The following is a 27,016-nucleotide window of genomic DNA, read 5'->3' as shown; positions in this document are numbered from 1 at the left end:
TTGATTAAAGAAAATCTAAGGGATATTAGTAAACAAATATTTTACCAGTCTTTTTCATTCAAATGTCAGAGCAAATATGAAGTCTATGTACTTCTATGTAATCCAACACTAAATAGATACATATTATACTCCTGTTCATCGCTATGATTGCATCTAGTCTTACTTTCTTCTAGCGTATACCTTCAGTTATGGATATACTTTTGTAAATCTTTATTTAAATTTTGCATCTTTATATCACCTGGTGAAGGTTCCGACATTTAGTTATATCCTCATGTGCTGTGAAGGAACATCAGTGTGTATTTGGGATTGAGGAAAAATGATGAGAATCAAAATATATGAATCACCACCTGTCTAATTCATTCCTTTTCCCTCCTAATTCTCCACCATCTTCATTTTCAAGGCACTGCAGAGGAAGATGGAGGTCCAGAGTGGTGTTCAGCAGCCTGAGCCCCACCCTCTGGGCTCTCCTCGGTCAGGGGCCAATCAGCAGAATGAATTGGACGACAGACAGACGGATGCCAGCGGCAGGCCTTCTGCTGACAACCACAGTAAGGATGCGCAGCCGGCTAGCCAGAAAGACGACAAAAAAGTAAGTCCCAGACTCCCACTGCTGCACATCTGCAGCTGCTGTGCTGAATGTGTGTGTGTCTGGGTGTGCCTGTACATGTGTGATGATTGATGAGATCCTGACTATCTGTTGAGCTATTCTGGGTAATATGTCTTTTAATTTCGCATAGAGAGACTTCCTCATTCAATGTGTTACCTCTTGGAGAGCTGAAAACCCAGGATGCAATGCATTTGCGTTTTTTATGTTGTATAGTTGTGTGGTAACCATTGAAAACTGCAGAGAAGTGTGGGTTATCCAGTGCTTAAAGGACCTGTCTGCTCACCAGTGTTGCAAGAAAAAGTGAAACTGTAGGTGCTTTTGGTCTTCGGCTTCAGTGGTTTCAAAGGAAGTAGGTAATGCGTTGTTATGTTGCCATGAAAACCATTTTACGCATGCTACAAACCACAGCTATGATACATACGTGCATTAAGTAGATTGTGCATGCTCCGCATGTGCGTGCTGATTTTCAAACATATCAACCCTTTGCCATCTTGGAGCCCTCTGCACGTCCAAGAATGACAGTAAAAATCCTCCCTGGCTCTCTTCCATCTCAAGGACGTCAATCATGCTTCTCTGGCAGGAGCCAGAACCTCTTTCCGTCAATCAGCCTGAGAGGCACTATAGGCCTCGGAGCAGGGAAGAGATAGTGGCAGAATAAACAGAACAGATATACGAAAACATTCACTAGATGACTGGACTGACTGCTACTGGCAGCTCTGAATGGGATGCTTGTCATGGCTTGCTGTATCAATTTTGAGTCTTTTGGGCAGATTTGAGCAAACAGTAATCGACATAACCCTTTAGGGTCTTCATCCTGGTGAGGTAAAAGGGCTTCTGAAGCATCTGGATATCAAAAGCTATTAATATGTAAAAGAGAAATAATTGCTTTCAGTGTGGTGACAGCTTGTTCAGGCAGGAAGCCTTTATTGGCAAGGGATGTACTTTTTTACCTATAGCTTTATTTTTTAACCAATTTATCATTCAATCTGGTGCAGCGTTTCAACATACAGAATATATAAGAGGCCCCCGAATAGATAAACCCCAACCCAAAATGTGTCTTTGTATTTGGTTTTAATGTTTTTCCTCCAAACATCTGCATGTGCAGAGTAATTAAAAGTCGGCTTCATTCATGAAACGCTGCATTTATGTGCAGTCATACTGAAACAAAGACTTCCATAATTAGTATACGTATAGTTTGTAGGTGCAATTCTCTTTTGCAGTCTGATTGGCTGCTGAACACTAGTTGTAATAATTAGATGTAGACAAACATTCATTAGTCAGTTATAATCACCAGTGCTTTATGGTAAAACGTACTGTAACCATGCAAATTAAAGGACAAGAAACATATTTTTTTAACTTTGTCAGACAGTTTATTGAAATCCTGTACCGCTGACATTTTGTTGGGAAATTCAATTCGCCCTCTCCACAAGGCTGGATAAAAGATCGCCTTCTCTCTCTCTCCTTTAGATGTAATTGGCTCAATGAAACAAGCAAGAGTTACACACACACACACACACACACACTTAAGCAGGGCTTCCTGGTTGCCTTCACACACTTCGTTCCAACAATTGGCTACATGTCTGCTTGTATTGTATACTGATGCGCCCTTATGGTAGGCAACTGACAATAAAAGCTGTCATGATGATTGTTGCCACTGCAGAAAGCTTGAGTACACAGTGTTTATGTTGAACACAGGCATTTGTTGTCTGTCTTTGGTGGTTGGTGACGCTTTGTGAAGCAATGAGGCATGAAGGCGTTAGTTTATTGAGTTTAAGAGCACAAGAGAGGCTTTTTAACTAGATGTCGGCAGCAACATCAGACACTGTTTTTTTTATTTTGCGGTAGGTCTCCCCAAGTGGCAGACGTGGGCAACAAGGCCGCAGCCAATGTCATTGCACCCATGTAGGTGTAAGTGTGTGTGTGCAATAAAGTGTGTGTACTTCTTTTTTTCATTTTTGTGCTCTTTCTTGTTTAATTAGCAGTTGAGTCAACACCTACTTCAGTGTACTGAGGGTGGCCCTGGGAGTGTGTGTGCCTCTGACACTGCCTGACCAACCGGTTGGCAGGCGGCTCCTGCTGCCGTGGTGTCATTGATTAATCTGGCGAGTTTATTCATCAAGTTGTCATCGTTGGAAGTGGACCAGTGTTCTTGTCCTTGTTAAAGGGTGCATCTGGCCTGCCCTGTTGTTTATTAGTGATACATCATAGAGAATGAGGTGGCACAGTGTGACCCGTGGGCTTCGGCTCAGAGCTGCTGTGGCATATGAGGTCGTCCACAGTGCAGTCAGCTGTGGCTTAAAGGTTAAGTAAGTCAGATGCTGAAAGTAAATTTGCCAGTTTGAATCCCCAGACTTTCTCCAGAATCTGAATACCCAGGGGCAGAATAAGGTTCAAAGGTTTAAAATTCATTTTACTCTCAGCAAAGCACTGATGAAGTATGCTTCAGTGCCACTTAATCCCAAAATGCTCCTGGATGTGATTTTATCTGCTCACTGTGGTTGTACTGGGCGGGATTCATGTCTTGTGAAGCAAGCCTGTGGTGAATGCTATGATCTATTTTTTCCACATTTTCAGTGACAGAATCAGTGCATACCTTTGTTTCCTGGAGCGTGGTTGATTTCTGTGGACACCTTGGTGTTATTTGTTGAATAGCAAACTTTTTATTGAGGTTGAAGGGTGCATAGGTGGTCACAATTGAGCATCCTCGACTCAACACTTATGTGTAGCAGCACTGCACTGCACTGTAGCAGCAACATTCAGATTACAAAAAGTTTTTTTTTTTAAAATTCTAACTGAATTTTCAAGTCTTCTTACTTTTTTCATTTTTTGTGTCAGATGTGCATATTTTGGGCCACAGGGAGCAAATCGTGGTTCAGTATCTTTCCCATGGACACTTTGACATGTAGACTGCGGGGGCTGGGAATCAAACCACAGACCCTCCGATTGTTAGGACGACTGCTCTACCTCCTAAGCCACAGCCGCCTCAAGCTAGCGGCAGGTCTCTCTCTTCAGTGGGTCCATTTGTGGTGATGGCAAATGACTGGACTGCCAAAACTGTCAGCAACTGATACACCTGTCACAACACATATGGAGTCACTGAGTATTACAGGGAGTGCTCAGATCACAGATGGGGCTAAGCAAAGACTATTGCGTAACCACCCAGGTGGTTAACTGCCTTTGGAGTCATTTAAATTAAACTATTTTTTTTTTGTGCCCAGCCACAGATATTGCACCAATCAAATGATAGTACTAGTACACTGTCGCACCATGGAAAACCCCAATGTATGGGGTGCTGTCTCTGCAGAAAAAAAAAACAAAACTTAAAATTAGACCAAGTACTTTAAAATGTTGGATAAGCAAGTATAAATGTAGAAGGAAAACATCTTAACAACCATGTGACTCATGCAAAAATCCTAAAGGAAGATCACAAAATGTTTTAATTTAAAGGGTCGAGCAGAAGGTCTTACAGCTGACCCTGCACTTTAACCACAACATAACCCCTGCCACCACACTGTACCCTGACCCCTGTGTTGATCAGTGACTCTAACTGTAGTGCAGTACATGACCCCTAAACCATCCCAAGGGATTATTTCTGGTAGCATCTCTCACCGTGATGGCATCGGTTTGTGCTCATTATACTGCAATTAGCTTTGTTGAAAACTCAAAGCATCAGCTGACCACCACTGATGAGGAGCTACAATGCTGATTTGAAGTATTGCACTAATTGGTGTCATAACAGCCTACTGACCTTTAACTCATTAACTGCACTGGAAGCAAAAATAAGTCGGCATGCACAAAACACACGGCCGCACACACGAGTTAGCTTGCTGATCCTGCACTTCTTATAATTGTTCTTTATTTTAAGAGTCTGTGTGTGTGTGTGTGTGTGTGTGTGTGTTTATGTCTGTGCTTGTGTGCACTATTTTTACATTTTTTCTTCTCTCATATGTATGTAAAACAGACCGATCTCTGGTAATGTGTGTTTTCCTTCCATTAGAAAAGAGTCACGAGGGATTGAGCTTTTAAGCGTGGAGTGGAATAGTCGTACCAGTGATCATTGCTGCTGTATTTGATTACACAAATGAGAAACATTCAGAGGAAGCAAATTATATTAAATTGCTCTGACTGAAGATTTTGTGTACACTTCCAAATGAGCGATCAGAAAATTAAAATCTGTGCAGATGTCACCAAGTCAGAATGAATTTCGTGTTTGTTAACCAATAAGATCAACTTGTGTAAACTGCAGGCAGATAAGTGGAACTTTCTTGACTTTGCGATGACTTGTTGTCCAGATGTTCTTGGAACATTTGCCTCATGGCTTCTTCTCATTCATCATGACTTTTAAGATAACTGGAAAAGCAGATGGCTTCTCACCTTGCTAGGCAATTTGGCTTCAGCAGCAGTGTGGCAGGTTGGGATGTGATTCATTGTCATTACCACTTTTTGTCTTTTAATTAACAGCATTAGCTGTGTTGCATGTAAACTCTGAAGCTGGTCAACAGTTTAACCATGGAATTTGTCGGGTAAATATAGTAGATGATAGTGTAAAATGTACAAAAATGTTTGCCATGACAAGTTTTTGTCTCCTCCGTCAGCATTGCTGGAGTGAGCAGAGTGCAGTGAGTTGAGGTAAACATGGACAGACATCTAGAACACCACCTCCACAGCCCCCCTCGTCCTCCACTCTACAGATTACCTTGGTTGTAGCTAGCGGGGCCCAGATAATTACCTTGTGTTATTTCTCCTCCCACACTTTGCTTTTGAAGTCGTGGCTGCCTGGCTGCCTCAGCTCTAATAGCATCCCGGCATGCCATCGATCCCACACCCCTCCTCCGGATATGAATAGGTAGTGTCGGTGGGCTGTTGGGTTGTGGATGGAGCAGTCCAGGAGTCTGCCCCAAGCCGCTGCAGGTTTCCTAAAGTATAGGTTAATCAATATCCAGTATGCCTGATCATAGGAAACAGCACAATGTGCAAATTACTGTAATATGCACATTAAACTGCAAATTACCATGTGCTCTTTGCAAGCAGACTATTTGCAGGATAACTGGCGTGCGTGTGTGTGTGTGTGTGTGTTTGGAGAGTCCAGCATGGCAGTTCAAAACCTTCACCGTAGTAGGGACCTTTAAAAACTCCTTACTACTGTTGAGAAAATTAATGGCTTCTCTGCTCAGCTGTGTCAGGAAAGGAATATAAATTGTAGCTCTAATAGTTTTAGATATGCTGTGATGTCTTAATCCTTTGACAGCACAAATATTTACTGCCATGCACCAGGCTATTTCAAGGAAAATGCCTTTTGAGGTGGCTGCTTTGCAGAGAGGTGAGATGTGACTAAAGTGTGACGGCAAAGAACTGCAGGCAGATAAAGTACAACTGCTGATGTGTAGCTTATGTGATAATCTCATTACTGTAATGCTACCCTGAGTATTTAAAAGCTAATATGAGTACAATTTAAAAACAATTCTGTCTAGATTATACTTTGGGGAATTATTTTGTCAAGTAAAAACGAGGAACGAATGTTTTCAGCCTGATTCTATACAAACTGCTGATACAAAGCCCTGATGAAATATTTAGTTGTTTACATGTATATAACTTTAATACATCCAACCAAATAAGTACATATCCTTAGTAGCAGTTATCCTTAATAAGTTTAACCAGGGTCCTGATGTTATTCATGTTGGCTAACTGGCATAGCGTACTGGCAGCGTACATAAGTCGAAATGTTTGCTGTGAGAAAGGTCCTTTTCTTGCATCAGTATATCAAATATAAATTATGCAGATTTCAATTAAACTTTATTGATTTGCTAACAGATATATTTGGACTGCATAATTGGACTGCAGCAATAATTGATACTAATGTACTTTGTGTTAAACAAATAGCGATTACTGAAAACAAGATATAATAAGTAGGCCTAGTATTTCACAGGAGACATTTTAAAATTCCACAGGTTACAGGGTCCTGGTATTGTAAATGCTGGCTCACAGTCACACTCGTTTGACTAAAGGACTTTGCACACCAAGTCAGTTTTTTTCATACAAAATTACACAGTTAAAAGGAAGTGTGTCCTCATGTTTATACACTGACTCTAGAACTTTAGCCCATCATTCATTTTTTTGGAACAGATTCGATTTTCTGCATTTTTTGCATCCATCAAAGCCTTTAGAGGGTTGTTTGCACATATATACCGTCCACAGCTGTTCAAGATTAAGAGGTTCAAGGAAATTGGGGGTCTTCTTTTTAATGTGTGGTTCAAGTATAGCTCGCAGTGTATCAAACTGGACCACTGACATCCTGAAAAACACCTGGAAGCGATTGGGATAATTCCACAACCTCTTTATCAACAGATGAAACTCTCCTTGCTCTTGTCTTGTTTTCAGGATTGGATGGAGTCAGTATTATCTTTTTTCTTTGTTCAAGAAGTGAGAGGACTTCAAAATCATCTTTACTTCTTGACGATGCAACAAATAGAATAATTGGACGCATTGCACTCAGTAGGCAAGGTTTCTGTGTGTAACATTCTTGAATAGAAAGGAGCCATGGTTAATGTTATTGGCAACACCTGTATTTTTCAAAATGTCTGCCGTATAAAGGGATTATATTTAGCTTAATCACTGGGTCGCTCACTAGTATCAGAAACATAATGATGGCGCATTTCATAGACCAACAAAGGGAACAAAAAGAAGATTTTCAAAGCTCTTCTGAATATTAATCCAAAGTATGACCACATTTCATCAGACAGCTTGTTGAAACCTCTGCAGGGTGCTAACTTTGCGAAACTGTTATGAAGCACTCCAGGAACACCACTAAAATATCCATCCACGAGTTGAGGTGATGCAGCATTTACATCAGCACCCAATGTGGAAACAGCTAACTGTTATTAGCCAGCCATGCCTGAGCTCAGACAGTCACCAGCCATAACACATGACTTATCAGTTCTAAATAAGGCAAAAAGATGCGTCATTTGAAAGCAAGCACTTTGTAGACTCTAATTCAAAACATATTCTGTCATTTTGTTAGACAGTAGATGCTGCTTTCACACTGAAAAGAATGCGCTGTAATACTGTCAGGGGAGGTGAGATAAATATATCGTCTCTGGAGCGTCAAGAGCAGGAAGTAATTGGGTTGGCTCCTGGTTTGGTGGCCAAGGTCAAGCCTTCGTCCATGATCTCATGTATTAGGGACGGATGATCATTAGTGAGAAGGTGAAAGAGCATTACAAATTGATTTTTTAATCCTTAGCTCTATTTGTGATCGCTGCATGGATGCCTACTGTAAACTTAAGCTTGCCAGGCACATGTGGACCTATAGAGATAGTGATATGTATTGAAATGCAAATGAAACCTCCTGTAGAAATGGTAAAAGTGGCACATTTGGTTTAGATAGCTCTTTTCAGTAAACTGTACAAGATTCTGTACAAGAACAGCAACAGTATAGATGGCAAGAAATGCTAATAAGTTTGACCGGTATGCTATTTAATTTGTTTTAAGACTGGCTATTTGCAGAGACTTTGTGTTCTTGCATGCTATTTTAGTCCATTGGCTCTTTAATCTGTCATACAAAGGAAGAAAGAATGATCAAAGATGTCAAATATGTATCAAGTAGTCACGTATCAAGACACAACCTCCTTTAGTGGCTCTATTTATCTCTCATCAGTGTGTTTTACTCCTCTGTTCAAAGCATACTTTTAGTATAAACATAGATGACAAATGGGCACTCACTCGTGCACACTGACACACAGACTCACGCACGTTGACACACCGACCAGCAGATCACAGGGACCTTATTAACTGCTGTCACAACACATTTATCCCTCATCTGTTTCTCGGAGCTGTCGTGAGCAAAAGGTTGCTCCCTGCTGCAAAGTGGCAAAGTGGGATCCTCACTGTGTTTTTCATTCTCTCTAATGGAGAGCGATGGCATGGGCCCCGGCCATCTCTATCTGTGGCCCTGTCCAAACAGGGGTGATTTCTGCACGAAAATAGCCCTGCTGTCAGCTCGCCTTAGTTGCCGGGCCTGCTGAGAGTCAGTTAAGGGGATCAGTGCTCGCTGGAGTGTGTGGCTCCACGGTAAGACACGGTGCTGGTGACACATTGCTTTGATGGGATCACCGACCGCTCCTAATCCACCCTCGACACAGATGACCTAACGGGCTCACTGGACTCAGCAGAGTCACCAGTCATGACTCCAGTCCTGCCTGACTCAAACATCCTATCCAGCTGACCTTCAACCCTTACACTCACAAATGGCCTCCAAACAGCATTCCGCATTTTTGGTTGACAGGTGCCTCCTTTGAGATTTGTGGTGATGGTTGCTCTACATGTGCTTGTGTGTAAATATGTACTGTATGCGTTGACAGAAATCACATTGTTGTTCTTCTCTAAATATAATGCTGCAAGCTGTTTTAGTATTCATCAAAGCAGACTTTTTTTCCTGAGCATTTTTAAAGCCGTAGACTACATATGAAAAAACTACTGCTGTTGTTTTGCATTTAGATGGTCCATAATGAAATATTTGTTGGAAGTGTAACTTGATTTGTAGGCCAGCAATTTGGCATGGGAACATAAGCATGAGTACACCCTATTTAGGAGGCCATCTGGAAAATCCTTCGCTGTGATCAAAAAAAAAAAAAAAAAAAAAAAAATTCAGCCCCTTGCATTTTCACTTTTTAATGAATTGAGCACCCCGTGGATGTTTGCTGTGTGTCTGCTACAGTAGAGCTGTGTGGAGGCGTGTGTGTTGTCGGGGGGGTTTGCTTCTGACTCAGTGTCAAGGCTGGGAACTGTTCACTCTGTTTGTGATGACTTGGCAGCAAAGGAAAGGTCAAGGAAGACTTGTGCAGAATTGCCAAATGTGCTGGATTAGCAGTAGTCCGTCCTGGTTTTCACAGGGTGGAATTTTTATATTAGAGTTTTATATATTGCCAGAAAATATGTTCTCATTTCTGGCCATAGACTGTACATCGTGTGCCTCTTAAAGTCATAAAACTGTTATGTACAGCATGTTCAATTAGCAGTTTGACTTATACTTATATGCAGTTTAACAGTCAATGGTGGATTACATGTTTTACTCAATTACTTAGTGGATTTTTGTTTTAGTAAACATTCTGCAACAAAAAAGGGATCATATTAGGTAGTGGGTACACACAAAGGGGCCCACAGTCACAATGTGTGATTATTGTTTTAGATGAGCCATTTTCAGAGTCCAAAATAAGTTCGAAAAGCTGGACAAACTGAGTGGTTTATATCAGAGATTACTGTTCCTTGTTATTCTCATGTTTCAGCAGGGCTGTTTTTTATTGTTTTCATATGCAGATTGCACATTTTCAAGACAAAGCAAGATGAAAACATATGTATCATTATGTTATTTCTAGGCGTTATTAATGAAATCATTACAGCCAATGCCAGTTTTGTGATTAATAATTCAAAAATACATGGAACTCATGAAAAAGCCTGTTTTTCTAAAGAACACAAAAGATATCAGTTGAAAGAACTTAATGCACAAAAAGCTTTTGCAGCCATTTGCACACAGTAGGAAGAAAGAGAATTAGAGAGTGCTTGGCTTATTTCCTTATTAGTCATGCTGTCAAACTGCTTGTACTTTTGATTTGCTTATAAAAACATATTGTTTTGTTTCAACACCCCAGTAACATTGGTAATTAGGTGTAGATCAGATTAAGAATTGGGGACAGCTGCTTAGGCAATTTTTTTTTTTCTAGCATATGTGAATAGTTTGTATATCCTTATCATACTCAGGACATGGTGCCACTACATCACTTACGTATCACCCTTGTAAGCATTTCCATTAAATTAGTGTCTGTACGAGCATAATTTTGGGTAGAACAGAACACTAACTCTGCTCTCAAGAAAATCCAGCCTCATACATAAATACATTATCTTGTCCTGTCTGGTTTAGTCATCATGGAATGATAATGACTTAAGCCTGATTTATAGTTGCATGTAGACACTACACAGAGCCTATGCTGTATGCTGTTGTGAACATTTAGCGTGTCGGTTGCTGGTGGTGGTGAGCTGATCGGCAGCTGTACTTTACCCAGTGCATCCATATACACCAAGCTATAACGTTACTTGGCATTTGGAGGAGGGACTGCAACAGCCAAACAGGTCGGTGTGTTTACTAGGGGTCACTACAGTTCATAATCCCCTGTATTAACACCACTACTATGCAGCAGAGGGGAAGCCGAAAAATGCGACGTTGCAAGCGGACCAATCACTTTTGTTGTGGTCTGGGTCACTGCGACTTGCGTTTGCATTTCTGGGTGCATCTCAGGCTATGGTGTAGGCCATGGTGTAGGCTATGCCGTAGGATTCAACGCAGAAGCATAGATCAAGTGTTTTAACTCTAGGTATGCTGTGACACAGAATGACTGTTTTTTAGGACATCTTTGAGATAAGGGCGTTCTAATGGGAGGATAACCTCAGCTCTGTTCTGTCTGCTCTGGCAGATGCTGCACTGTTTATTCGTGACACATGCAATGAAATATTTCCATTTGGACAATCTGTTTCCACTCGGAAATGTCTCCTGATTAATTATAATCAAGCCCTTAGCATCAATTTCTTTCCAGTGTTTAGACGAGGCTTGGCTGCAGTCCTTTTAACATCTTGAGAAATCAAAAGAGCAACATGATTTTCTTTTTACGTTTTTGTGTTTTATTGCAAATAAATACTGCTTTTTATAATTCCAAGCATATAAAGATCTCAAATAGAAACTACAAGATTTAAACCTCCATATAAAACTATAAAGAATTGTATTAAATCCTTCCTATAATATCTATTTTGTGCTGGAAAAATCCATGTGTACCCAATTATACACAACATTTACAACGCTTAAGAGGGTGTAATGACAGGAAACAAATGCTGCAACTTTGCTGAGAAGTGTTGGTGGTGAGATCTTTGTGAGAGAATTGGTTTCACTTAGTCTGACACGGAGCAGATCCCAGATGTAGGTGCATACTGTTAATAAATTTCACTAGAAAACACATAAAAATAACAGGACTGGTAATGTTTCCGATTATGTCTTTGTTGGTTTCTTTCGTGATATAGCCTATTCAAAACACTGATCTTAGATCAAGGGCCATGTGAAAATATTCATGTAACAATAGTTTACAAATGATCTATTTTATTGAAGCCACAATTGTGTTTGTGCAGAAATGCACATGTCAAAGAAAAGCTGCACTTCAGATGGCGATTTTATATTCTGGTTTGAATCCACCTAAACGATGTAAGAAATAAGTCATTCTTGAATCCATAAATGGTACATGTTACGACCTTCATCTGTAATGATTAAATTAAGACTCAAACAAGGGGTTGGAGGAGGCAGCATATACGGACACCAGACACAAGGTTCAGGTTTCATTCAAAAAGGCTTTATTAAATCAATCAATAAAGAAACAAACAAAAGAGGGCTGAAGGTCCCGGCCAAAAGGAACAAAAAGGTGGTTTGACGCTGGACCAGCCACGCAGTGGGCCGTCGTTCTCCGTCTCCCCCTAACCTACCTATGTGGAAACTCTAACCCTAAACAAAGAAAACCGAAAACAGGACTACCGGTAACCTCCAGCCCAAACTAGCAACATAAACCACAATCAAAAAGCCTCAGCACCCAAGCATGCGTGGAGGCTGAGAAACCAACCTTTTCAAAGAAGGAGAAGAAAGAGGACCAAACAACTCCTCATATAAAATTGAATTAGCCCTTATATTTTACACAGCAGACATTGTGAGAAAGTCAGTAAAGTCATACCCCGAAGTTAATAGCTCTGCTCTTTTAGTTGGTATTGGTTGTTTGTTTTGGTTTCCCCTTCGATAATATTGTCATGCCCTGGAGTTGGATTGCAAACCCCACTCCTTCTGTGTTGGAACTACTAAATTAATTGAATAACATTTAATTTTTGGTAAAACTCATTGCAGAACCTATGAGGTCGGTATGCAAGCGTAGCATGAATGCTACCAGTTTGCTCTACCTCTTAGTTCCTTACGGCCCCATCTGATGTCAAACTATATCATCTGTCACAGTTTGGTGTCCTGGGAAGGAAGTGAACAGCCATGTCTTTTCACGTACATTGAGTCATGGCAGTCAGTTCTTTTCATATTGGAGGACATATTGCAAAAGTAGCTTTTCGCTTTCCCCAGAATCCAACTGCCTCTGCATTACAACTTGGGGATACTAAGAATGTGATCCCTCACTGGCTTCCCACCCATAAACACTAGCCCTTTTTTCACAGCCTGTTCAAGGTGGCAATGTTGCGACTACTGTCTACTTAAGCTGAGCCGGGTCTCTACAATGATGGGCGAGTGCTTTTTTTTCCCTTGAGTCTCCTGGGCGTCCAACACAGTGAGAAGTGGCAGTCATATTGGATGTTATAAACACTCCATCCCCATGACTTATGCATGAAAATGGTGTTGAAAATCAGCAAAATGTTTAAAGATGTCCAATGATAAATTTGGCCACGTGAAAATTGTTTAATGAGGTATCCAGTTAGGAGAATTGGCAACAGCAAGTACATGCCAATTTTATCTAGATGAAAATGAGAAGGCAAACAGTCCACCCCCACCTTGGCAAAACTCTTGAGGATATATTTAAATTACCTAATTTCAACCTCAGGCCTACGGTTTTTCCCAATGCACCAGATGTAGAACCTTTGTTAATGTAAAATTAAAGGTTTCCATATCTCGTAAACCCTGCGAACCCAGCAGGGAGTCTAGTTTCGGATCTCACACAAGCTCAAACGCACAACTGGAGTCCAGGCCAAGTGAGTGACATTTGCACATCTGTTGAGGTTTAAAACAAAGAGCTGAACACTACGATGGCTGACTGGACGGGTGATTGGCTGGTTGGCTGCTAAGCTCACAGAGGCATCATTAGGGCACCCCACTACCTCAGTGATAATAAGAGCAACCACCTCTATTATGTTCCCCATGGCCTGTAATATATGTACATTCGCACCTAGTTAGACTGTGTGACCAACCCTATTAGTTGCTGCAGTTAGACCGCTCCTGCCCACTCATTAACACCACCGATGGAGATATAAGACAGTCATTACTGCAGTAGATAATGGTAAAATACTGCACTGGCTTTTAACTGATTGTGGAAATAAAAAAGCAAAGCAGCTAATATATCCCGCTGTGCTGTGCCACAGTTCAGTCATAAAGATATTACTATTTTAAAAGCTGTTAGCAAAGCCTGGCTGTATGCAAGCACAGAGGTCAGCCGACTGTGCCCTGTGATGGTGTGTAAATGAAATGGTAATAGAGGGTTTCATCACCACTACTAATTACTGAATGACAGTTTTCTCACCAGTGTCTGTGTGTGCGTGTGTGTGTGTGTGTGTGATAGGCCTAATTAGGTAAACTCCCATTACACTTAAAAGTGCATTACTGCTGCTCTTTTGTAAAGGCTATAATTAGAGCGCGGCGGAGAGTGAGCGGTAATTAAGTTATTTCTCAAGTATTATTAGTCTGCTTGTTATATGAGCCAATTGTATTGAAACGGATAGAATACATATTTGACTTTGTGCCAGCACTTTGTTAACTTTATAGATATTAGAGCAAAGAGCTATTACACAGTGCGTGATTAGAGCGTGTGGCAAGATATATCTCGTCCTCTTCTCAAGGGATTTCTGCCTGATAAAATTAAAATATCACAATGGACTATTGTGTAAAATTGCAGAAGGCTCGTGTGAATTGGAGAAAAGCAAATGACAACATGAACGTGCATGGGTATGCACGCACATTTCTTGTCTGAGGCTCTCAGCCTGACTTGGCATTTTTGTGCATGTGTCATCCGATGCCTGCAGGAGCAGCAGCGTGAGCCTCAGATCCTCTGACTAATCCAGATTGCCTTCTAATCCCAATGACACTATCCTCTTCCTGCCATTGATTCCCCCATTATTCCTCTGCAGTTTTCAAGCAGCCAAGCAACCTTTCTTTATTAAATTGCCTCTTGTCCTGCTTTGTGTTGAGTAGGTGCAAATACAAACTAGTCAAACTAGCAAGTAAAGACTCCTCCTTAATGGCCCACAGGTGTTTTCACTAACAGTATTTTAACTGATTAAGCACTCACTCAGGTGTGCTTGATTAACTTTTCCTTAAACTCAGTCTTATTAGTACATGACTACTATGAAACAAATCTTTAGAATTAGCTGTAAAAAAAAAATGGCAAAGATGGCGCCATGGTTCTGTGCACTAATTCCATTTTCTCCTCTGCATCTTTTCATACTTTAATTACATATCTCCTCTCCCCTATGTCCTTCCACCAGCAGATTTAAGTAACACTTGTAATAATGTTAATCACTGTCTTAGGAGTCCTTAAAAGGCCTTGACGGAGAAAGCTAGCAGACTGGGTCACTGGCACATTTGCACAGGGTTAGCAAATCCCATCGGAAGGTTGGTGGGGTGGATTGAGAGCAAGGACTGTTGTGCCAAGAGAGCTGGAGTAGATCCTCTTTCTACACTGTTCTCAATGGGCCTATTTTTAGCACACGGTGTGGTTTTATTGGATGGATAGATATCTCTTTGTTGCACACTTGTGCTCGCTGGCTACATGCTTTCATTCTGTATGGATCTTTGAGCCTGTGTACTGTGTGCACATGGATCATATTGAACTGTTGGAGCATGCAGCTATTGTTTTATTGAGATTGGTTGTAGGTCACGGGTTTAAATCAGACCTGTTATGCTCTATCCATTTTTTTTCATTCCTTCAGTGTTTTATATTGGATCTTTTGCATTTAAAAGATCTTGAAAGTTGAAAAGGTCAAAGTCAAATAAAGATGTGCCTCTCTGCTCCTGAAACGCCTCGTCAGTAGTCTCCCCTTTAATACTGTGACTGTCATACATTTTGCATAAATAATGACTCTAGCACGTAAGAATTGATTTAGCATGGCTGCCCTGTTGTTGTTAGTGGTGCTGGGTCAGGCATGTGTGAGCTGACCAATCAGAGGAGACTGGGCGTTTAGGAGGGGGGACTTAAAGAGACAGGAGTTAAAATAGAGCGTTTCAGACGGAGGGGGAATACAGTGCTGCAGCACTGGACAGTATGAACAAACTGATGTGTTTTTTTAGCACTAAAGTAAATTCTAAATTCTTAAATAGAAAAATAGACACATGCATTTTATTAAAGTTCTCATGTGCTTCTCAGCATACTTATCAAGCCTTATTAACTACCTAATAGCAGCAAATGGCAAATACACAGGTCTGCTTCATAAGACTATAAGTAAGACAAGCTGTCTAGATTAGCAAATAATTGCAATCATTACAGCCAACTTTCTGTCAGCTATTGAATTAATCACATAATTGTCTCACTATTCTTTGATGAAATAAATCAGCCCACATTTTTAAATTGCAATTTTAAATTGTTAGAAAAAATATCACATTCAGCGTTGACAACCGCCTCACACTGTTTTCTCACCCTCTTATTTAATCTTCTTCCTGTGCACACTTCGTTATATTGACTGTCACAATTTCACAAAAATTACAAATCTTTTAAAATGTAAGAACGAGCATCACAATACAACTCTTACTTACAATAAGAATACTCTTTTTCACTGTTTTTTACTAGACAGGCAGAGTTTGCTGCATGGAATGCCTTTTAGCTTTATCACAGGAAACAGGTAATCCGGTTATATCCTAACTGATATTTGATTTTTATCAATGTAGTACATTTCATCCTTACCTCAATAGACCACAAAAAGAACCAGGAAGTATTTGGAGCCCATCTTCAACAGTTTGTATTGGGTACATGCCCCACAGGTCTCTATGAGTGACAGAGTAGAGTGCATAGATTTCAGAGATAGAGGAAAATGAGAGACAGAAATGACTATTTTCCCCAGACGTGGGATCCAGAATGAATGTCGAGCCCAGGGTAAGTAAATCTCATTTACAAATTTCAGGTGGGAAACATCCCTCCCTCCTTATGTCTCCTCAGTCCTCCCCTCCCATCACAATGAAAAAGAAGTTTCTCATTTAGCAGAACTGGAGGCCTGGAGGCTGCATCACAGAAACCTTTGTGACACACACACACACACACACACACTGCATACAAAGCAAATGAATCTCAGCTCCTCTGTGCAGGGCTTTATCTTGATTTGTCAGAAAATGATTTTAACCTCTTATGTTCTATCCGAGTTCATCTGTTCATTCTTGGTGCAACGCTAAAAACTATTCGACTGACAGCTTATTTTACGATGCAACATATTCAAAAAACACATGTTTCAGGCGCATTACTGGCAAAACTTTTGGGAACTGTGAATTCAATAATGTGAGAATGACTGCTTGATGTAATAATGGAGCTTTAAAACCTTGCCTCAAACATCATACAGTTTGCTAGGGCTCAACCGATATGTTTTTTACAGGGCAGATACCGAAACTGACTATTAGTAATCAGGCCGAGACAGATGAGCTATTCGATATTTGCAACCGATTAGCAGTAAAAATGAAAATCTTAGTCTCAAAATTTAGCAAAACACAACTCATGGAATGTTACAATTACCTCAAGTACTGCACTTTAGTATTACATTTAATGTACTTTACTTAGATTTTTAAAAAATGTTTCCACTTTAAGCTCCCACCCCTCCATATTTATTTAATAACTTCAGTTATTAGTTACTTTGCACATTTAGATTATTCATGTTGCTATTACTTGTGACATGCAACCAATCAGATAATGTTGTGGGTGGTACGTTGAGTGACTACAGACAGAGAAAGAATGCTGCATTAGAGCCAAAGTAATGCATTTTTTAATTATTTTATTTTATTGCCAATCACACACAAAAAAATACCCCACCGATAACAGTACTGAATATCGGCCGATAATCGAAAAAATAATGTTTCAATTGAAAATGTAATTGAATCGTGACCCCAAAATAGAAAGCCAAATTGAATCGTGGACTTGGAGAATGGTCACAACCCTAGAGATTAATATGTTGAGGCTCTTGTTAGGCTCTAATAGGTTATACAGTATGTGCATACAGTTAAAGTTGCCTCTCTGTTTATATGCACAGTTTCTGTGTCAATGTGTTTATGATGTGTTTCTCTGTCCTTGTGTGCATATCCTGTTCACACACATCCACTACTCACTTGGCCAGATCCCAACATTCCTAGCTCTTACTTATTTTGGAAAATGTTTGTTGCAGAATGAAAGGAGCGTTTTGAGAGATGATCACAGACGTTCTCCCCAGAGAAATCTTAAGGAGGAAAGTGAGCCTATTTTCGGTGCCGTAGCTGTGGAGAGTGGGACTCATTATGACTCACTCAGAGCTGAAATGCTCTGGATGATGTCTGAGTCAGACATAAGGGCCAGTGTCCGCTGCCATGGTGATGCACAGCCAAATGTAACTGAACTCAGAGAGCAATAGAGATGGAAATGAAATGAGGGAAGCTTAAAAGGGCCCCGAGGCGGCTTCGCTATTGTCATGATAAAATTCCCAGAGCAAAAGCTGGCAAGCTATAGGCTCCTGTATGTAGACTGATAACTCAGAGACCCTCTAATACTTCAGAGTGCACAGTTTTTGTGTGGAGTTTTTGATATTGAGGATGCATCTAAGCCAAGCAAAGCAAATTCAGGGACAATTCAAAAATAATACATTTTGTTCGCTTTTCTCCTTTTCTCCTCAGGATGTCTTTGGGGAAATCTTTTGTATCTTCTCTGAAAATATTCCTTTCATTCAGCCAGCATGTTATAAAATATGAAAGGCTTGTGACACAAACAATGGCATGATATGATTGATGAAATGATTGATGAGTGATTAGAGTTTTTCTGTGAATGCAGTATGCAAACACAGAAACAGAAACATGACACACATATACAGTACCAATGCATTCATCCTTTCCTCCTGTTTTTTAATCAAACTGTATTTTTTGTGTTTTTATCTTCATTGATTCATCCTGAACTCTTTATCATCTTTGTGACTGGTACAACAGGAAACTTGCTATAAAACCATAGTCGAGCTAATAACAAGCAATATTTTCTGATATTATTTTTGAGTTATTCCAGTTAAATAAGCTAAAGTTGAAATAATGCAATTACTCATCTTGAATTCAGCCCAACTTTTCTAAATCCTTCAAGAGAGAAGTCAAAAAGTCAAGTCTTTACTGCAGGCTTCCACAATCAGTAGCCTCTCTCACGGCATGATTCTCACTTTGGCACCCTACTGCTAATGGCTGAAATCCAGTATGGCGAGCTGATTAGAAAAAACTTGCACATGCAGTACTTGTTATGCAGGTGCATTGGAAAGGAGCTCTTCAAAATGGGAGCAATTCATGTAGAATTCATGTGCTGAGCGAAGTCTGTATGAACCAGAACATCAGACTGATGTATCGAGTTAATAAATGTTGTAATTCCATGAGCAGTGCACAGGAATTTTCAGTTTGACACCACTGGTACTCACTTGCTGCCTCGATGTGAATAATGGAGTGTTTGTGCGTATTTTGACATGCGTCTTGTCCGTTGCCTCTGTTTCACTGTACAGTCAGCAGCAGAGGACAGTGATGTAAGGACAGAGCCATGTAACAGGCCAGCAGATATTAATCCGATGTGCCTGGCTCGGCTCAGGCAGGTTGGCGTGAAGCCAGTGAAAGAGAGGAGAGGGTCAGATGACAGTGCCTGTCGCTGCCAAGTCCAGCAGGTACAGCATGGAGTCAGGCACATATACACCTTACACCTCTCTCTCTCTCTCTCTCTCTCTCTCTATCTCTGTCCTTGTGTGTTTTTCTATTTTTGACTTTCCTGCTCAGACACACAGACTGTATGCAAATACTGATATTAATATTTGAGGAGATTAGATTTGGCTGTATAAGCAAATATTAGTTTCTTTAAATAAGCAAATAACAGACAAAGCCTCTGTAAAGGTGCACGACATAGTTGTGGGGAAGAAATTTTAATCAGAAGAGAAAGATGTTCATTGACTGATTTTTTTTTTTTATGCCTAAACAAACTAAATAAACAAACTCTGTTTTCATGACTGAATAAACAAACTGACGTTAAAGGACAACACAATTTCAGACTGTTTTACCTTGTTTATATTTGGCGGACCTTGCCACATTTCTAGCTTCTGTTCTGGGGACCTTATTTTCCTCTGAGAGCAGCTTGTTTATTCAGTTATGGAAAAAATATTTTTTTCTGAGCTTGTATTATCACCTAATTAATATTGTGAATATTAAAATTCTGAGATTGAGTTTGTCCCCCAAAGCTACATAGTGCCCCTTCAAGAGCTGTGAGAATATAAAAAAAGTAAGTAATAAGTAGGGCTGCAGCCAAGAATTATTTAATCACCGATTCATCTGTCATTATTTTCTGTCTTAAAAGCTTTAGTCGATAAAAACTGCCTGTAGTGGAAAAATTCAAGCACGAGATGAGGTCATGTCTTCATAGCCTACCAGTGATATTCAATTTACCAGTTTTTTCCTTTGATAAAAAACTTAAATGATTAAATTATGTTGTTTTGTTTTTTCAATGTATTCAGTGCCCGGGATCCACAGGTCCACTCAGGGGCATAGGTGCATGTTGGACTGCTCCTGCTAAAAGCTAATGCTAGTGACTCGGTCAGTGTACTGGTGGAATAAAACAGAGTCAGTGCATGATTGGGGGTAGGCTGCGCAGCCATGGACCACTATTAAAGCCAAGTTCTGCCGATAGTGATCGTTGTGACATCCTATTGGTGCAGATTAACCAGTTGACCCCTACTAGAGATGCGGTACACGTAACTAGCAACATCACTGTGATTAAACGGCTCTTTCTTACAATCAATTCTATGTAATTAACAGACTAAAAACAACAGCAATAAATAGTTGAAAATACATAAAAAAAATATATGTTGTAAAAAGATATGGCTCAGCAACAAAATGCATTACATGGTGGTCTACTGAAATTTTCTTTTTAATGTATACACTGATTCTAATGGATTTATCATAAGCCAATATTAATTGAAGTCATCATGCTGACCAATGTATTGGCCACAAACACAAACACAAACGCATGCACGCACGCATGCACGCATGCACGCATGCACGCACGCACACACACATACTTCCCTATCAGTCAGGCTGTAAGAGGCCAGCTCTGTGACCTGAGGGCCAGTGACAGACAGCAGGCATGCAGAGCTGACAGTGCTGAGGTGGATGTGGAGCTCTACATCCCATCACTACCTAACTCCATACACCAGATTTATGCTGCTTGCTTGAAAACATGCGCAAAACCTGAAATACGGTAGTAATCCGTCACATTTAGCCACCTTTTTCTATTTTTGTGTTAGTTATGTAATCTTTATGCAAATGTAGCTGACAGCATTGAAACATCTTACTTATTGGTGTGTGTTGAAGTGGTTGACAAGTCGTCCCTATCTAATGTGATGTATTATCATTTAAAATGGCATATGAAGAAGCACTGCTGAACTTTAAACTGCACTGAGCATTAAAAAGTTTCCAAGGCACGCTCACGAAACTGAGATCACAGCATCCAACTGAGGGCCAACACTGCCATATGCTTGTTGTTGCCATGGTAGCAACTGTAAACATAATTTCCTGCACCGCAGGGAGCTGATGGTACTGTCTAAGAATATCATACCATTAAAATATAATTTGTTGATATGGAAGCTGTTGTTTGTTGTTTTATTGGCCAGTCAGTGCCATCACTATAGTGCCCTGTCTCCTTTATGTTAAGTTCTCTGAACATCACTCACAATTGCAGTGCTTTTTGAAATGGTGGTGATATTATTTGCCAATTCCTGCACATTGTTTACAACTTGAGGTTGTGCTTAAACAGCAGTCCCTGTGATTAGACCTCATTTGTAGGCTGTTTTTCAGGCCTTGGTTACTGCTGTGTCTTAAACAGCTGTATCCCAGCAGCACTTGTATGGGTTGAAGAAAAAATAAGGAACACCCTCTGGCCAGCAGTCACAGAATGCACAAACAGTAGTAAACAGCAGCCACAACAATACCACAGAGACTTGGCCGATTATTGTGGCAGATATTCAGCATTTTATTTGGGATTATCTATCAGTGTTTTTTGCATCTGATTGCTTATAAAAAACATTAATTTAAAAATGTAATACTTTGGCTCTGATTCAGCATCCTTTCTGTCGTTAGTCACCGCTCTTTGGTCTCGCTCAATGTCCCGCCCACAGCACTATCTGATTGGTTACATGTCACAGGTAACAGCCTATCAACACTGAATAAACTGACTCTGCAAAGAAACTGATAACTAAAGTCACCGAATGAATGTTGTTGAGGGGAAGTATAAAGTTGCAGAAACAGGAAATACTCAAAGTGCCTCAAAATTGTTCTGAAGTACATTGAGATTTAAAATTTTACTGCAAATGTCCATCGGTTTCAAATAATGGTTATTGATCTCCTTGATTACGATATCAGCCCTGAGAAAAAAACAAAAAACAGTCGATAATAATAATAAACTTTATTTATATAACACTTTTTAAAAACAGAGTTTTACAAAGTGCTTTGACAAAGACAAAGCAAAATTGTAGAGGACAAACAGATTCAGATTCGATGCCTAGTTCAAATGGAGAGGAGTAAATAAGTAAATGCGTGTCTGGTGTGTGCGAAGGTTTAATCACAGTTTTTCATTTAGTCTTTCACATCCTCTTTAATTTGTTGAGGATAATACGAGTTTAATTCACAGTGTAATCTGTATAAACCAGCTTTTTTATGCTTTCTGTTGTATTACTCTGCACTACAAGCCAAAAGCTGATCATTCTAGCAAAAACAGGGAATTAGGAAAAAGTATTGTCCCTCTCTCTCTCTCTCTCTCTCTCTCTCTCTCTCATACACACATATACACATACACACACCTTCCTGTGGTGGGGTTTTCATCTCCACCAATGACATTGATATCATTATCTTGTTGGGCGAAGCGTCTCGCTTCTAAACTGAGTCTTGACTCGGTGAGTTGGGCTTTTCACTCTGCATTTCATCCTACAGGTTTCACACTTCCCAGAGGATGTTCACATTTCAAAATTTGTAGATCCCTTTCTTCTGATTAATTTTATTCAGAGTAAATTATGTGTGAGTTTACAGTCGTGTGCTTGTGTGAGTGTGAGTGTGTGTCAACAGGCTTTGGTGGCCTGTTGAACCACTTAAAGGATTCTATTTAACGGGTCAGCCGAGCAATTAATCAAGAGTTTAATTGGAATCCAGAGTGGAGTGACATGATTTATGCAAATAGGGTCATTAATATGCAGGCCTGCATTCGATGCTTAAATTAAAATGGCTCATCTGCCAGCGCAGGCTAGCACTTTCATTACGGTAAATTAGAGAGCGATAATAACTCCAAATACACATATTTATTTTCTGCAGACATTCAGAACAGGACATGCCCACAGGAAAGAAAAATATGAAAAGGCAGAAAGAAGGAAGTTCTTATATGTAGACAGTCAGGAGGAGGCAATGCTAATGCTGTTAATTTTACCTCATTAGGAGCAGACTACTATCTGCAGGGCTTCGCTTTTAATTGGATCACCAGGCAATTTAAACCACATTTGGTTCTTAATTGCTTTTTTTGCACTTTATTATAAAAAGTACAGCAGCAGTAGTGTGCTACTCACCAAATTGTTTGCCTGGTCAATGCAGCGCAGTACCAACCAATGTCTGACCTACGCTGTTGCCCTTGGTATCCATCCCCACAGGGACAGTTTGTGATCCTTGCTCCAATGTGTCCAGTGCACTCACCCTCACTATGTGCTGATGCCAGGGATTAGAGACAAGAAGGCAAAGAGTTTAGCAACAGCTGAGTCACACGCTCCTGCTCCTTGTTTCATCAGGGTCGCTGCACAGGAATGTTGACTTTAAGAGCCATTCATGTTGAGAGAATTTTCACATAATCAGTATTAGAGCTGCAGCGCTTAGCCTATCCCTTGCAAGAAAATTAGTTGGCAATTGTTTTTATAACTGATGTCTCGTTTCAGTAATTTTCAAGCAAAAAAGTCAAACATTTGCTGGTTTCAGCTTCTTAAATGTAATTGACAAAAAAAAGAAGCTTTTTAAAGATGTCACTTTGGGCTCTGTGAAAGTGTGGTAAGCATTTTTCAGGTTTTGTTTTTAAACATTTTATAGCCTCAATAATTCATCCATTAATCTTAAAAATAATCAGTATTTGCTGCTCCAATCATCATCTGGAATGAGCAAAAAAATCCATTAGTTTCTTGTCACTGTGGAGTTGTCAGCATCAGTATTGCGATGTGTGATAAAAAAATAAGCTTTTTGTTTTTGGCTCAGTCTGTTTTAGTCAGTTCGGGTTGTAGAGGAAGTAGATCTGCGTTCTTATGCTGCAAGGTCGTAGATGGATTTATCCTCCTACATTTTTTAAAAAAAATTTTCTGGTCAGACTTCATCCTAACTGTTGATATAACAAACTAAGTATATTTTGTAACCCATCTTAATCCCTCTGAAAATTACCAATATCTTCAGTATGGAGAGAGGTATGCAAACCAATAAAGTGCCTCATTCTATGCTACATGTGCCAAAAGGCTTAATAGATCATATTGTAGACAAGGTTTGGTGCCAAGTCCAGTAAGCTCACTGGATGAAAAACAGATGAAGCGTAAAACACGAAAACTAAACAAAACTATCACTGTAATTCAAACCCATCATTATTTCATCAAAAGAGATTTGGTTGTGACAAAAACAAATGACAACAAGATTATTATATGCTATTCTGTTTATTCTATGCTTGGAGAAATAAAGTAAACACATTCTCCTCTGAGTTTATTGTCCACTGTTATTATGCACAATTTTGAAAGCTTTTACTTTAGCAGGAGTGAAAAGATAATGTCCAGTCCCTCTGCATCGGTCTTAACTGTAAGAACAGGTAGAATGAAGGGCTGGGTCTATTATGGGACTTAAATCGAAGCTATGACAATATAAACAGTTTTATACATGTGATGTTTTATTTCCAAACGAATTGAAAATTATATGTTTCAAACAAATGAAACACCTCCGTACATGTGAATGTTGTAATGATACACTCAAGCTTGTACAATGGTGGGATATTTGCACTGCAAGCCATGATATTCCTGTCAAATTCCATGTGCAAGTCCTTTACAGACATTTTCTTATATGCAAATTTATGCCTGGAGGTTGTGAAATTTTATTCTTGCAGAGAAAAAAAAACAAAAAACACTGATAATTAAATAAGACGAAAGGAAAACTGAAAAAAAACTAAAATTCGTCTTGAGTTCTGAAGAAAGTTTCAAGGTAAAATTTTGATTTTGAGAGAATTTCTCAACCACTATCATTTGAGTTTTAAGAGTGAAGGAGATGTCCTTTAATGTGCCTTAAAGTACTGGTGCATTAAAATAGTTTTGTGATATAGAGTTGTGTAACAAATGAAAAGCCCTGTGCAGCTCTTGTACAATATTTTGTAGACCAATACTCCATTTTGGGTGCCAATGCTGATACAGATATTGGGAAGTAAAAAATATCAATATATCAGCTGACCACAAATGTGGTAATCCAACACTTGTGACAAAGATACGTAACCGAGGCAGGATTTTTTTTTTTTTTTTACAGATTAACAACAAACTCTACCATCTAAAATGACATCAGTGCACTGAAACAGTAAACTTAACTGGAAATGAAATAACTGTTAATGATTCCAAGCATCTTTTTCTGCATTTTAATCTATAACAAGAAAGTTTTCATATTGGTGCGTATCGGGCCACATATATGCTGATACTGATATATCAGTATGTGATAGGCCGATATTGGCCAATAATACAACCAACTGATTCACAACCAGTTTTCAGCCAACTGCAGCACTATAGTGGTGTGGTGCAAATGCAAAATGTCACTGAGCAAAGTGAAGCAAATTGACCATTTAAGCAACCTCTCTCAGTAACGCTCGCTGTCACATGGATACCGTTAATTGAAACTTCTGGCTGCTGTTTATTTGTTTGTGCACTTCATGGTTGACTTACTCACGACGCTGTATGATAGGAAACGGTTCCAGTGTTTTAATGGAGCACAATGGGGTGTTTGTGACAGCTGGTGTGTGTGGAGCACAATGGGTTACAACAAACAAAGTAATGGCAGTAGAACAGGCTTTTTTGTACTGTAGCTGGAACGGATGGATCTATGAACAAACATGCCTTGATCTGCCATGATCGGATTGGGACATCCTGTTGTTGGATGTACGTAAGTGACACCACATTGTTTAAACTAATACGTTGGCTAATAACTCTGTTTATTCCGTTTTAGCATTTTTCCACTGACTGTCACGCACAAATACACAAACACACACGCACAGATGACTATCAGTTACTTGTCTCTTTTTTTCTGTCACTCACACACACCTCTCGTCCTCATGTGTGCCAGGGCTCACTGGCTGCTTGGGGTTTTCTGTAATTACAGCAGTGAGCGGGGAGCTGTCTTGTGCATGGCAGATGGTCCAGCACCATGCTGCATCAGGTAACCGTGACAACCACCTCCCTCCTCGCAGTTAACAGCACCATCATGGCTCTTTACAGTGACCAAATGTCATTATAGAGTCTGTGGAGACGGAGAGAGCAGGGGACAGACGTGGGAGGGGCTGGATTAGGGAGAGTGATACAGAAAGGATTCAGGATGCTCAGGATCTTCTTATCAAACGCACACAGACAGAAGGCAGAGAATAGTGTCACTTCCACCATTGTTTTCTTGAGAAACAGCTTTGTTTAAATCTTCACTGCATTCAGATCATTATGCCAACCTGTTCGCTTCATGTGATCACTCTATCTGACAGATCAGTTCCACTGAATGACATCATACCTATGGCGTCAACACCACACTGACGCTTGCAGCAAATGTGATTAGTTTTTATTTGGGTATCCTATTAATGTAAACACTTTTGCCTCCCTGGTGCATCTGATATCTGATTGACGTCATCGTGCCTTGCTGCGGTAATGTGCGTTTTGGAAAAATGGGACCTTTCACCGCATTATCACTAATCAGACGGATCAGAGAAGGCATGCAGCGCTGATATACAATCAGTTTCTCCTCTCAGCTTACTATGCAGCAGATGACTCGAGTTGCCTGATTAGGAGGTTCTGCCACAGCTCTAGATGAGAGTCTGTTGCAGGAGAGTTGATAGTTTGTCGAAGCATCAGACAGCTTTAATTCTGTGTCCGTCATGAAGACACTGAGCTTACCTGCTGCCCTTTTTGATATTCAGAAAGGGAACTTTTTTATCATGCTTCATTGCAGTTGAAGTGACAATAGAGACCAGTGCAGCTCTGATATAAAGAAGCCAAAGATGGTGTTGGAGGCACTCTTCTCGGTGAGGTGTGTGCTTCCTTGCAGTTCCAGAGGGAGGCAGTGACACACCTTGGTGTGGCAGGAAGTGTTTGAGGCGTGCTTTCTACAACACCGAGTCATTTGTTCATTCAATTAATCACCTGCTCACCTGTTCAGTGTGT

At 40.1% G+C, this 27,016-nt stretch overlaps 1 protein-coding gene across 2 annotated transcripts in view; it reads left to right on the top strand.

Annotated features, from left to right (window-relative positions):
- The first annotated feature begins 415 nt into the window (after positions 1–415).
- The window catches only part of rbms3 (RNA binding motif, single stranded interacting protein), a 294,917-nt gene continuing 268,316 nt past the window's right edge, over positions 416–27,016 (top strand). For both annotated transcript variants that reach the window (XM_073483024.1, XM_073483022.1), the window contains exon 1: positions 416–589. In XM_073483024.1, the coding sequence (XP_073339125.1) occupies positions 416–589 (174 nt within the window). The remainder of the gene's footprint in view (positions 590–27,016) is intronic.

This window comes from Pagrus major, chromosome 16 (assembly GCF_040436345.1).
Source record: "Pagrus major chromosome 16, Pma_NU_1.0".
NCBI lineage: Eukaryota > Metazoa > Chordata > Actinopteri > Spariformes > Sparidae > Pagrus > Pagrus major.
Note: the sequence above shows the minus strand (reverse complement) of the source record. Positions and strands in the feature narration are given on the sequence as shown.